The sequence below is a fragment of the Oncorhynchus mykiss genome, chromosome 28 (assembly GCF_013265735.2).
Source record: "Oncorhynchus mykiss isolate Arlee chromosome 28, USDA_OmykA_1.1, whole genome shotgun sequence".
Taxonomy (NCBI): domain Eukaryota; kingdom Metazoa; phylum Chordata; class Actinopteri; order Salmoniformes; family Salmonidae; genus Oncorhynchus; species Oncorhynchus mykiss.
Window position 1 is genome coordinate 7,897,906 of NC_048592.1, and position 13,601 is coordinate 7,911,506.

The window sequence follows — 13,601 nt, forward strand, 5'->3', positions numbered from 1 at the left end:
AAGGAAAAAAAAAACTTTCATCAGCATCATTGTTATCAAAATCATCCTTGTCAGTAATCTCATCATCAGCAGCAGAAGCTCATCTTCATCATCGTCTTCAATGTCGACGTTACCATCATCGTCATTGCCATTTTCATAGAAAAACATCTTCTGATAATCAAAAGAGACTAATCCATTAGCCTAATTGTCTTGACCTACTTAATTATCTAAATATGGCTCTGATGCTAAAATGACTGTCAGTTTCTTTCAATGGATGGCAGCAGATTACAGCTGATGACAGTACCCTATCATCCTCAGCGGATGACTCATGACTGTGACCTAAAAAGTGCCCTATAGTGGATGATAGCCTTCCAGTAACCTTCAGTGATTTACAGTATTGGATGATACTGAGTAGATGACAGTGCCCTACAGTGGACGACAGAGCCCTTCTGACCTACAGCAGGGAATGACAGCACCCTTCAATAGTGGATGACACGAGTGGATGACTGCACATTACAATGCATGACAGAGCCCTAGTCCCATTCAAAGTGGCTGAGTGTTGCCCTACAGTACACTCTTTGAAAAGAAGGTGCTACCTGGTACCAAAAAGAGTTCTCCTATGGGGACAAACAAAGAACCCTTATTCTCTAAGCGATTGGATGAGTGTTGCCCTGTCCCTCCCCCTCTCACCCGTGACTTCTCTTCCAGGCGAGTCATCATGACCACGGAGGCTGCTCTCTGTTCCCACACCATCCTCCAGAAGTCCCCAAACGTCTCCGCCAGCGGGCCCTGTGTGGCAATGTAGGCATTCTGCTTCCTGTAGCCGTCAATGTAGTTAGCATTGATGTAGTCACTACCCAGGATACCTGAATATGGAGAGGGTGAATGAGGGAGAGAGGAGAGCTGTTGAGATTTCTATTCACTTCAATTTCTATTCCTTTTAGTCAAGGACTATGCTTTTTCTGGGTCTGTCCATGTACCTGGGTCTGTTCGTATCTGGGAACAGATGTCGATTTATCAATCAGATGTCGATTTATCAATCAGATTTTTATCTATCAAACAATATCAGACATGTTATTCATAATTTACAATGATTTCATGTCTTACGAGTGAGGCCATCATCTCTAAAGCTGTACACTGTACCCAGAGGCGTCATGCCCATAAGGGGCACAGGGGCACATGCCCCCTCAGATGAGTCCTGTATAATTTTTTTGAAATATATTTTTTTGAAATAATTGTATAATTTTTGGGTTACAATGTTTTGTTTCTGTTTCTCTGTAATACTACTAGCCACCTAGCAAATTTATGAAGTTGGCTTTAGCCCAATCATCTAAGCTCATAACTAGCTACCAAGAAGTAATTTCAGACTATCAATCAAGTTAGAGTAGCTAGCTTATCTAAATATCTTGCTGGCATGCCTGCTGGCAAGGTTGGCAGAATTTAGAAAAGCAAAATGTACTAAATAAGACATTTCTTTCAATCCATTCCTTTCAATCCTTTACCCAGATTTGAGCAAAGATCCAGAGAAGCATACAGTATTTAGTTAAAAAAAATAACCACCAGTTTGGAGTATACAGACAGCTCAAGAGGTATGCTTAGATAGGCAGAAAAATAAACATATTTTTATATGGAATGAAGCATAATGAAAAATTATCCAACTTACCATACCCCTTACCCCCCCCCCCCCCCCCCCCCCCCAGCCATCCTCACATACTTTGTGCCCACTCAGCTTTTTGGGGTGCATGTACCTGGACTTGAACCCTCTATTGGAGCGAGGACAACGCGAGTGTGATCGTAGGCGATGACGTTAGCATAGCGGTTCTTGGGCTTGTTCACCTCCAGGTTGGAGTGCTCCCAGGTAAACTGCTGACCAGGGTCAATGGACTGGAGAGACCAGGAAACAGAGATGAAGAGTTACAGGATTTCCACATCGGTTGCATTTTTTTCTCCTAATTTATAGTTGATGGCATCTAAAATCTAATTGAGAGCACCGATTAAGTAGAATTTATGAAAATGCTATGATGAAGATCAAGGAGTATAGGATAGGATACCATCTTAGTTTGCAAGAGGCAATTGGTACACTTTGAGGAATAACCCTATCCCTAGGTACTGTATAGTATTGTATGTAAGAGTGATGTTCATCCGTTCCTCCATGCTGCATCTCTCACCTCGTACTCCTGAGACAGACGCAGGTTGTCGTTGGCCTTGAGCAGCTCTGTGTGTTCAGCCAGCTCTGTGATGGGGATAGGAGGGTGGCTCATCATACCTACAGGACAGGGACAAGGGTTAAATGTAGGAGGTCAGACGTCAAGGGCCATTATGAGGGCTCTCTGTGTGACTTAGCGGGTTTCGAACCCAGTTTGTCAGTGCGACTCAAGACTGAGTTAAGCTCAATCCTGCATAGGCATTAGCCTTGGAAGCTTACACAAGACTGAGGGGCAGACTCAGTGATTTGGAGGCCCTAAGCAGAGGCCAGTCTAAAGCCCCCCCCCCCCCCTTTTATAGTAAATACAGTGGGGAGAACAAGTATTTGATACACTGCCAATTTTGCAGGTTTTCCTACTTACAAAGCATGTAGAGGTCTGTGATTTTTATCATAGGTACACTTCAACTGTGAGAGACGGAATCTAAAACAAACATCCATAAAATCACATTGTATGATTTTTAAGTAATTCATTAGCATTTTATTGCATGACATGAGTATTTGATCACCTACCAACCAGTAAGAATTCCGGCTCTCACAGACCTGTTAGTTTTTCTTTAAGAAGCCCTCCTGTTCTCCACTCATTACCTGTATTAACTGCACCTGTTTGAACTCGTTACCTGTATAAAAGACACCTGTCCACACACTCAATCAAACAGACTCCAACCTCTCCACAATGGCCAAGACCAGAGAGCTGTGTAAGTACATCAGGGTTAAATTGTAGACCTGCCAAGGCTGGGATAGGCTACAGGACAATAGGCAAGCAGCTTGGTGAGCTTGGCAATTATTAGAAAATGTAAGAAGTTCAAGATGATGGTCAATCACCCTCGGTCTGGGGCTCCACGCAAGATCTCACCTTGTGGGGCATCAATGATCATGAGGAAGGTGAGGGATCAGCCCAGAAGTACACGGTAGGACCTGGTCAATGACCTGAAGAGTGCTGGGACCACAGTCTCAAAGAAAACCATTAGTAACACACTACGCCGTCATGGATTAAAATCCTGCAGCGCACGCAAGGTCCCCCTGCTCAAGCCAGCGCATGTCCAGGCCCGTCTGAAGTTTGCCAATGACCATCTGGATGATCCAGGGGAGGAATGGGAGAAGGTCATGTGGCCTGGTGAGACAAAATAGAGCTTTTTGGTCTAAACTCCACTCGCCGTGTTTGGAGGAAGAAGAAGGATGAGTACAACCCCAAGAACACCATCCCAACCGTGAAGCATGGAGGTGGAAACATCATTCTTTGGGGATGCTTTTCTGCAAAGGGGACAGGACGACTGTACCGTATTGAGGGGAGGATGGATGGGGCCATGTATCGCGAGATCTTGGCCAACAACCTCCTTCCCTCAGTAAGAGCATTGAAGATGGGTCGTGGCTGGGTCTTCCAGCATGACAACGACCCGAAACACACAGCCAGGGCAACTAAGGAGTGGCTCCGTAAGAAGCATCTCCAGGTCCTGGAGTGGCCTAGCCATTCTCCAGACCTGAACCCAATAGAAAATCTTTGGAGAGAGCTGAAAGTCTGTATTGCCCAGGGACAGCCCCTAAACCTGAAGGATCTGGAGAAGGTCTGTATGGAGGAGTGGGCAAAAATCCCTACTGCAGTGTGTGCAAACCTGGTCAAGAACTGTACCAAATATTAAGTTATGCAATAAAATGCAAATTAATTACTTAAAAATCATACAATGTGATTTTCTGGATTTTTGTTTTAGATTCCGTCTCTCACAGTTGAAGTATACCTATGATAAAAATTACAGACCTCTACATGCTTTGTAAGTAGGAAACACTGCTGATTTTGCAGGTTATCAAATACTTGTTCTCCCCACTGTATATGCAATTTAACTGTAAAAATATATGCCCTTTTAATGTGCCATGAACACAACCAGAACACAACATTTTCATCTGATTATTAAAAACGATCACTTCAAAAAGTAGGTTACCTTCGCACATTCATCCAAACAGTGCTCTGTGCACCCGCCAACTGCCTTAAATTAGCAAGTGGCTGAACCTCTCTCACCGGAGAAAACATCCGAGCTAGCGAAACAGCACCACTCTGTCTTACCACATGTACAACATTTATCTGATGCTGTCTGGCCAAAAAGAGTATGTCATGCCATAATACATGGCAGTATTTTAACCAGCAGCAGCACCTGTCTTTTTACTAAAGAAATGCTATTGCATCTCGCTAGATGTATGTAGGAAGTATGTTTTTTGAAGTTTCTGTCAAAAAAACAACAAAAAAATGACAGTGGAATTACCCGTATACCTTTTACATGGAAATGCCCTATTGACTTCACATAAATGTTTTGGCCCAGTACCATGTTACCTTCAGATGACGGTTGTAGAGCAAAACCAAGAACGCCATCATGTTCGTGAGTCTCATCTTTCCATAGAAGGTTCATATTAGTGTGTAGCCCAAAACCGTACAGATTTTTCTGTGAGAAGATCAATTTCTGGGATGTCTCCTGGTCTGACAAACACCGCTAAATCTGGGCCACCTTCCACCGCAGACGCTGATATCTCTGTGATAACCAGAAAGACTTTGATGGGGATGTTTAAATGTATTATTATGAAGCCTCTTGGTTATGTGAGGCCCGAGGCAGTTGCCTCCTCTGCATAATGGTAAGTCTACCAGTGACAAGACTGCATAGAGTACACCTACACACACCACTCTGTCATTGCACAAGATTAATTACAGGTTCTTTGTTAGATGGCAAAATACAATTACAGAGTAAAAAAAAAAAATGCATATTACACGAATAGCACAATGGAGAATCAATATTAATCCACTTAAAAGATACAAAGTCTGCGATTCGGTTGGTTTGGAAATGTTTTCCTTTGATATGGAAATTACTTTTCTGAGCGATTAGGAGCGCAAGCGATGATTCAGAGAAAAAAAAAAGAAAAAAAAAAGACAGAGTGTTAATTAGGCCGAACGGCACCCTGAGTATCTCCACGCACACAGTGGGTGGTAATGGTGTGGAGGTCGAGTGTTAGCCCCCATACAATGTAAAACACTGTCAGATGTAGGGGAGAGTGCTATACAATATCATTCAATATCATCATGCACCATGAGCAGTGTTGCAAACTATAGGCCTAATTGTAAGAAAACAATCTGTTAAAGCAAATATCAAACAGATGAATTACATTGAACAACACCTGTGTGGCATGAATAATGTTAATATTGCCACAAATAACCTAATTATACAATATACTGTATATTTTACACAATAACATCCTCCTCATTCTCATCTAAGTTCCTTCTGTGAGGGGGAAGCAGTATCTCGTAGTACAGAGGGTAACAGGAAGTGGCGGAGGCGTAGCCTGGGGGATTTAACACCAGAGCAGCTGGAGGTGGGACTCACAGAGGGTGTGGAGGCGGAGTGGGTCTGCCTTGTCTGGCCACGCTAGGAAAAGCGGAAGATCTACACCACGCATTCTAGACAGAAATATAATTCTATTAGCTAAAAATAACTTTAACTCTCACCTTTCATCTTTTCAAGAACAAATAGGTCATGTAAGTGTTTTTCAGTTCTGACAGTGGTGACACCTCTGTCCTCTCTGGCATGGCTATCTAGCGCCTGCCAGGTGGGACTGTGGGCGGTCGGGCAGACACTGAGACGGTTACAGTGTTTGGGCAGAGTGCCGTGCCGCCCGTTGCACAGGTATGACTCACGGACGATGACTCATCTTAACTGTACTAACCTGGAGGACAGCCATTTTGATCTCAGAAGGAAATGAAACCCTGGTGGAAGCTTCAGAGGGTTATAAAACCTGACCCTGTGTGGTGTGTTTTCTGTGGTAACTTTCTACACTTGAAATGCACTTTGTTCTTTATTGCAGTTCCTCCCACCATATAAATTCAGCAACTTTTCTTTCTTTTATCAAGAACAAATGTGCTATCGAAAAATGTGTGTGTGTGTGTGTGTGTGTGTGTGTGTGTGTGCATGTGTGCATGCGTTTGTCTGTGCATACCAGGGGTCTGGAAGTTGATGCGTCTCATCTCGACGGGGTCTGTGGGGTGGTGGGCCATCATCTCAGCGTTACCCAGAAGGCTCTTGGTGCCTGGCTCAGAGTCCTTCCTCTTACTGCTCAGGGACCAGGGAGACGGAACACAACAGGACAATCACCAGACAAGAGACAGACCAGAGAGAGTAGAGGCGTTAGAGGTCATGACTGACCTAACAGTATTCACCACAATATATTGGTTCAATGAACACAAGTTTTAAATACTTTAGACTGTATTATTTCTATAAATTGCTGCACTGCCAATTAGGCATTTGAATTGACACTGTATCATTTGTCCTTAGAGATCTAAATATGTCACCAACACAATATACCAAGTAATTAGTATGGCCGACACTCACCTGTCTGGCTTGCTGCTTCCGAAACAGGAGCGAGCGAGGGAGTGAATAATGAAAAGAGGAATGTGATACATTTGTATTCAAAAGCTTGATGGCTGGGTTACTAAGGATGACATATCTCTTTGGCTGGGTCAGTCTAGCTGCCCTTACAATCTTGTCCCTTGTTTCTATGCCTGTTAATATGCCAGTATACTGTGTAAGTTGAAACAGACACATTTCAATGGCTGCCATGTGATAGAACCATACCGTATGTGTTAGCGAGGTATAGCGCGTTAGAATGTTAGAGACGAATAGCATATTGTCATGTTTGCTGGTTATAGCAAAGCAAGCAAGCTGATTTGAGTGTGTTATACTTGTTAGATATACAACCCCTGTGTAAGTTCAGTGCTCCCTCCCCGGGTCTCACTCACTTCTTGTAGAGCAGGATGGCGATGACGATGCAGATGATGAAGACCACGGCCAGGACGGGTCCCACCACCCAGATCAGACCGTCCCCTGCGTCCAGGGGCTGGGGGTCTGAGTCGGGGGCTATCACTGGGTCTGTGTAGGGGCTGGCCCCGTACATCTTCTACAATACACAAACAGAGCACATTGAGGAATACATATCGCACGAGGGGAAATGAACATTATTGCCTTTTCATTCTCCATTCGTCGAGTGATGTACTGTATATTTCATTGCCTTAACAGTGTTGTTCATGGCCATGCCAAAGTAGCTTGTCTTTTGAGAATGAGGGAGAAGACGTGACTATGTGAGAGAGATACACACTGTCCTACAATACCTATATGCAATCACACAAAAACAAAACAAACCAAAAAAATCCTCATTGGATTTCCCCGTACCCCTGTGGTGCCGTTGAGTTCTGCCAGGATGAAGAACACGTACTCCTGTCCCGGTTCTAGAGCGCGGTTCTCAAAGCCTCCGTAGTCCAGCTGGTCCCCCAAAGTGAAGAAGGCTGGCAGGGTATCAGGGGTGAAGCGGGCAGTGATGTAGGCTCGACGCAGGTCAACCTGTTTTTGCTGTCTAGAGTCCCTCTGTCTTTGACTGATGTCCAACAACTGGGAAGGAGAGGAAGAGAAAGAGAGATGGATGTTATTGATACGTTTTTTTTATTTTTTTATGTAAACATTAAGAAACCAAATCTAAAAGAGCAAAGGTTCTCAGAGAGAGGACCAGCCATGTCATGTGTTCCCAAATGGGTTGCCATAGCTCTCACCTCCTCCAGGTCCATCTCGTCTGGGCTCTTGAGATGCCTGATGACCCCCCTTGCCCTCCTCAGTGGAACTACCACCACATAAATGTTCCTAGAGGGAGACACAACCAACACACAGGACATCAGAAAATATTGCAAATTCTAAACACCATTAAAATCAGTTAGATATAGATAGAAATCCAGGTAGGCCTTTACTTGACAGGGCTGCGGTTCTCCAGTGAAGGCAGAATGATGGTGATGGTGGTCTCCGTGTCCCGGGTGTGGTCTATCTCCGGACGACGGATGCCGATTAGTGGAGACGTCTTGGCTAGGATGCGGTGCCTCAGCCGGCCCATGTTGCCCTCGGGGGAGGTGATCTTGAAGTCATAGTCGGTATCGGGCTGCAGGTTGGGGATCACTGCTTTCCTCAGCCTGGCATCCACCTCCATCTTCTGATGATTATACTCCACCTGGGAGGAATGGGATAGGGGTATTTTACGGCTAAGATCATACTGTACATACGTTATATACACACGCAGCGACATACACACTCATGCACGCACAATTGTGTTTACGCACACATGCACACAGACACACACACACACACAAACAGATGTTTATGCATGCATGCACACGCGCGCACACACGCGCACACACTCACAGTAAAGTGGTATGGGTAGGGGCTGTCGGGGAACTCCCAGGTCAGCAGAACACTCGTCTTGGTCGCCAGGTTCACTGAGAAGTTCCTCGGGACATCTGATTGGAAGATGGAGAACAGACAAATGATCAGTTGAGGTGTAGTCCGCCCTATTCACATGTCTCAACGGTCCACAACCCTTTGTGGAGAGGCTACCAACCCATTCTAGTAGGTTCTATAACAAAGGATCCCAATTCCTAAAATAAGATGAAGAAGGACACGACAGTGATGTCATACATCTCAACATTCTTTAGGAAGTATGTATATGGGCACTGGGTACCAACTAAGAGTGAATAGAATTGAAGAATAGAAGAGATAAGAACCGTTGGCTCCTGTGTGCACTGTACTTCCTCTTTACTATGACATCATCTGCCTAATCCTACTTTATCTCATTCTAGCCTAACTCGCTCTGGTAGATTTCCCGGAACAGAACACACAGAATATGTAACTTCGAAATAACTATATTCTCAAAGGGTTATGGGGTCGCTGTGAAGGGAATGAGGGGAGGTTAGACGTACATCATTCTCCTGTAAGATACATATAGACACAGTCAAGGCAGGGTCAATCTAGACTGCCCTGTGCCAATCAACCTCTCCACTCCTCCGTTTCCACCCTGTAGACCTGTGAGTGGGTGTCTGTGTGAGTGACGGGGTAGAAGCATGTCTTTAGACTGATCTGAATTCAAGTTAGTGGGAACGATAGATGAAGGTTTGGAGGAGGAGGAGGTGAAGAGGTGGATTGATTGATCAGAATGAGGAGTGGAGGGTGAGAAACAGAACTGAAGAATGTGTGTGTTTAGTGGTTTAGTGCCTGCTGGGAGTGTTAGGGTTAAAAAACACACCAACGACATGTCAACAAAGGTTGGAATAGGTTCAGTCAATCCAAAAGGAGGTGAGGGATTGACTGATGTAAAAGCTTACCTTTAGATACCAACCATGTGTCTAAACTAAAGCCTCGTTCAGCCAATGAGCCAAGACTCAACACTTACCTCACAGTTCACAACCAACCCGGCTTTTCTGCTGACTTTTACCTGTGGGTGTGTGAGAGTGTTCTCCATACATTCATTCCTGTGGCATTCAGTCCATTTTCCTTGGAGGTGAGGGGTAGGTGAGGGAGGAGGTGGTGGGTGTGGGTGGTTGGAGGAGACTGGGATTTTCCAGTGGACTTTGTAGTTTTCAACCACTCTGTGGATGAAAGTCACTCCTTAGAACTGGCCCAGAGTCAGCTTTGCATTTTGGACTATGATATTCAAGGTTCAGATTAAGGCAGACAACTATGACTCTAGACCAGTGCTTAGAGTGAATAAGGGGGTTTCTCCTGAGCCCTGTGCACAGGCCCCAGGCCAGCCCTACCTGTCTCGAAAGTCATTGTGCGATACAGCAGCGGGGGACTGAAGGGGCCGGGACCTACGCTGGTGTGAGCACACATCTGCACCTCGTACCCAGTGCTGTGATTCAGGCCCAGGATGGTGTAGCTGGACTCACTGGCTGGGAGCGTGATCTGGCGAGGAGGACCGAGAGGGTCAATGCCCATAGGGTCAAGACCCCCCTCTTCCCGGTAAGCTACTGTGTATTCAGTGATCACGCCGTTTCGCTCGCTTGGCACAGGGGGTAGCCAGGAGAACTGGAGTGAACAGCAGGTGGCATTAATGGATTCCAAGATTTGGGGGTACCCCCTGGGTGGGTACTCGGGCATCTCGAGTTCCTCCCACGACTCATCTCCATACCCCGACCGGCTTTTGGCAGAAAGAGTAACGACATAGGTCAAACCTGGAATTACGTCTGTGAGCGTGTACATTCGCTCCCTGGACGAAAACTCCACTATAGTGTCCGGAGTGGCATTCTTCAGCCCAAACTGTAGCCGGTAACCCTGGATCTGAATTTCAGACCCTTTGGCACCTGAACCTGAGTCTGACCCCCTTGAAGGGGGCCCCCATCTCACCACCACGGAGGACTCAGATCCCGGACGCACTGACAGGGAGGGGGCACCAGGCACTGCAGACAAGAGCAGGAAGGACAGGCACAAACATGTCAGTTAGGCATTGTACGTTTAATACATGAATATACTGTATAATATGTGTAATATGCTATTGTAGCCTGGGTGTATTGTGTGTGTATTATGGGTGTGTGCATTTTTAAGTGATCTCATCCTTTTTTGAGTGTGTGTGTGATGCTCACCAATCCCCAGTGTCTGCACCACCCTGGCTTTACTGTGTGTTCCGTCCCCTTTAGTGGTGTAAGCAGCCACAGACACAGAGTAAGAGGTCTCTGGCTTAAGACCCCCCACAATCATCTCCTACAGGGTAACACACACACACACACTTTTCAGCTAAACCTCTATAAAACCTCTCTCTCTCTTCTTCCCTCCCGTCTCCGTTCCTGCCTACCCCTTCCTTTCTTCTTGTCCTATCTCCACTAAAACATCAATGAGCATGAACTTACTCTGCCCTATTACTTTCACATAGAGACATGTTACAAACTGGCTGTCTCTCAGATACAAGGCATCTCCTAATGAGGGTTTCATAACTTCCTTATGCAACATACCACATAAGGTTCAGTTTAATACTGACAGAATGAGCCATACTCACGTATTCAGTAAAGTCATCCTCCACAAACTGATCCCACGGGAAGACGCGGAGGGGAGAGAAAGAGAGGGAAGAGAGAGAGAGAGAGGAGTGAATGAGTCAAGAGAGGAGATTAGATATAGGAGGAGGAAATAAGAGCGTAGGGGGAAGTCATTTTAACTACAAAGTCTCAAAGTGAGATAAATGTAAGGCGAACAATTTGCTTCACTTTAGCGCTACAAACCTGACGTGATCTGCAGAGGTGTGACAGCTGGCAAAGGTGTACGTTATCCTTTTAAGTGTGCACTTCACTGTTGCGAAGATACTCCAATTAAATATTTTAAAGATAGTAATAGTAAGATTAGTGATGACATCACCTGGCTGTCGTCCAATAGCAGGTCTTTGATCCGGGGAAGGGTGCGTGATGAGCCGCTCTCCACGTGAGCATAGTGCACCTGGTAACCACGGATCTGGCCTTGGCGTTGCCTTGCCAACACAGATCGCCAGGTGACCCTGAGGGCCGTGGAGTTGAAGGGCTGGACCTCCACCTGCCGAGGGGCCGCACCCGGGACTGAGGAACACACACAAATCCAATTGTATTTGTCACATGCGCCGAATACAACCTTAGAGTGAAATGCTTACTTAAAAGCCCTTAACCAACAATGCTTTAAAAAGTTCTAAGAAAAACAAGTGTTAGGTAGAAAAAAACACATAAGTAAAAAATATAAAGTAAAAGTGACTTGAAGGCCAGAATCCCCGAGTCTCCTCTTCACTGTTGACGTTGAGACTGGTGTTTTGAGGGTACTATTTAATGAAGCTGCCAGTTGAGGACTTGTGAGTCTGTTTCTCAAACTAGACACTCTAATGTACTTGTCCTCTTGCTCAGTTGTGCACCGGGGCCTCCCACTCCTCTTTCTATTCTGGTTAGGGCCAGTTTGGGCTTTTCTGTTTTAGGGTGTAGTACACAGCGTTGTACGAGTTCTTCAGTTTCTTGGCAATTTCTCGCATGGAATAGCCTAAATTTCTCAGAACAAGAATAGACTGACGAGTTTCAGAAGAAAGGTCTTTGTTTCTAGCCATTTTGATCCTGTAATCGAACCCACAAATGCTGATGCTCCAGATACTCAACTAGTCTAAAGAAGGCCAGTTTTATTGCTTCTTTAATAATCAGGACAGTTTTTAGCTGTGCTAACATAATTGCAAAATGGTTCTCTAATGATCAATTAGCCTTTTAAAATGATAAACTTGGATTAGCTAACACAATGTGCCATTGGAACACAGGAGTGATGGTTGCTGATAATTGGGCTTTGTACGCCTATGTAGATATTCCATAAAAAAATCTGCCATTTCCAGCTACAATAGTCATTTACAACATTAACAATGTCTACACTGTATTTCTGATCAATATTATGTTATTTTAATGGACCAACAAAATGTGCTTTTCTTTCAAAAACAAGGACATTTCTAAGTGAACCCAAACTTTTGAACGGTAGTGTACGGTAGTGACTATGCATACATAATAAACAGAGAGCAGCAGCAGGGTAAAAGAGGGGTCTGGGTAACCCTTTAAGTAGCTGTTCAGGAGTCTTATGGCTTGGGGGTAGAAGCTGTTAAGAAGCCTTTTGGACCCAGACTTGGTACCACTTGCCATGTGGTAGCAGAGAGAACAGTCTATGACTTGGGTGACTGGAGTCTTTGACAATTTTCAGGGCCTTCCTCTGACACCGCCTGGTATATGGGTTCTGGATGTCAGGAAGCTTGGCCCAGTGATGTACTGCGCCGTACGTACTACCCTCTGTAGTGCCTTGTGGTCAGATGCCGAGCGGTGGTGCAAACAGTTAGGGGACTGCAGCTGCAGCTGTCGAACATTTTGAGGATCTTTTCAGTCTCCTGAGTTGGAATAGACGTTGTCATGCCCTCTTTATGACTGTCTTGGTGTGTTTGGACCATGATAGTTTGTTGGTGATGTGGACGGCAAGGAACTTGAAGCTCTCGACCTGCTCTACTACAGTACTGTCGATGAGAATGGGGGCGTGTTCGGCCCTCCTTTCCCTGTAGTCCACAATCACATATTTTTTCTTGATCACATTGAGGGAGAGGTGGTTGTCGCGGCACCACACTGTCAGTGTGATCTCCTCCCTATAGGCTGTCTCTTCATTGTCGGTGATCAGGCCTACCACCGTTGTGTTGTCGGCGGACTTAATGATGGTGTTGGAGTCGTGCTTGGCCACGCAATCATGGGTTGCAGGGAGTACAGGAGAGGACTAAGCACGTACCCCTGAGGGGCCCCCGTGTTGAGGATCAGCGTGGCAAATGTGTTGTTACTTACCCTTACCACCTGGGGGCGGCCCATCAGGAAGTCCAGGATCCAGTTGCAGAGGGAGGTGTTTAGTACCAGGGTCCTTAGCTTGGTGATGAGCTTTGAGGGCACTATGGTGTTGAACGCTGAGCTGTAGTCAATGAATAGTATTCTCACATAGGTGTTCCTTTTGTCCAGGTGGGAAAGGGCAGTATTGAGTGCAATAGAGATTGCATCATCTATGGATCTCTTGGGGCGGTATGCAAATTAGAGTGAGTCCAGGGTTTCTGGTATAATGGTGTGGATGTG

The 13,601-nt window shown here is 45.5% G+C and overlaps 2 protein-coding genes across 5 annotated transcripts in view; both read right to left on the bottom strand.

Annotated features, from left to right (window-relative positions):
• LOC110508438 (receptor-type tyrosine-protein phosphatase S) overlaps positions 1–13,601 on the bottom strand; it is a 96,327-nt gene that overhangs the window by 14,014 nt on the left and 68,712 nt on the right. For 2 of the 4 annotated variants that reach the window (XM_036965956.1, XM_036965958.1), the window contains 10 exons: positions 8,395–8,489; positions 7,950–8,203; positions 7,758–7,845; positions 7,384–7,599; positions 6,954–7,111; positions 6,547–6,561; positions 6,155–6,267; positions 2,148–2,245; positions 1,728–1,863; positions 670–845 (listed from right to left, as the gene is read on the bottom strand). In XM_036965956.1, the coding sequence (XP_036821851.1) occupies positions 670–845; positions 1,728–1,863; positions 2,148–2,245; positions 6,155–6,267; positions 6,547–6,561; positions 6,954–7,111; positions 7,384–7,599; positions 7,758–7,845; positions 7,950–8,203; positions 8,395–8,489 (1,349 nt within the window). The remainder of the gene's footprint in view (positions 1–669; positions 846–1,727; positions 1,864–2,147; positions 2,246–6,154; positions 6,268–6,546; positions 6,562–6,953; positions 7,112–7,383; positions 7,600–7,757; positions 7,846–7,949; positions 8,204–8,394; positions 8,490–13,601) is intronic. The other 2 variants (XM_036965959.1, XM_036965957.1) reach the window with 1 other exon arrangement.
• On the bottom strand, positions 8,496–11,850 carry LOC110508437 (receptor-type tyrosine-protein phosphatase S). The gene is made up of 4 exons (XM_021588957.2): positions 11,371–11,850; positions 11,018–11,044; positions 10,608–10,725; positions 8,496–10,424 (listed from the first exon to the last, which is right to left on the bottom strand). Exons 3-4 carry the CDS (start codon positions 10,720–10,722, stop codon positions 9,724–9,726), a joined length of 816 nt encoding a protein of 271 aa, XP_021444632.2. The 5' UTR covers positions 10,723–10,725; positions 11,018–11,044; positions 11,371–11,850; the 3' UTR covers positions 8,496–9,723.

Coding starts and splice junctions, on each gene's coding strand:
- LOC110508437 (XM_021588957.2), bottom strand. CDS start 10,722: ATGATTGTGGGGGGTCTTAAGCCAGAGACCTCTTACTCTGTGTCTGTG. Junction 10,425..10,607: donor GGTGCAGACACTGGGGATTG/GTGAGCATCACA, acceptor TCTTGTCTGCAG/TGCCTGGTGCCCCCTCCCTG.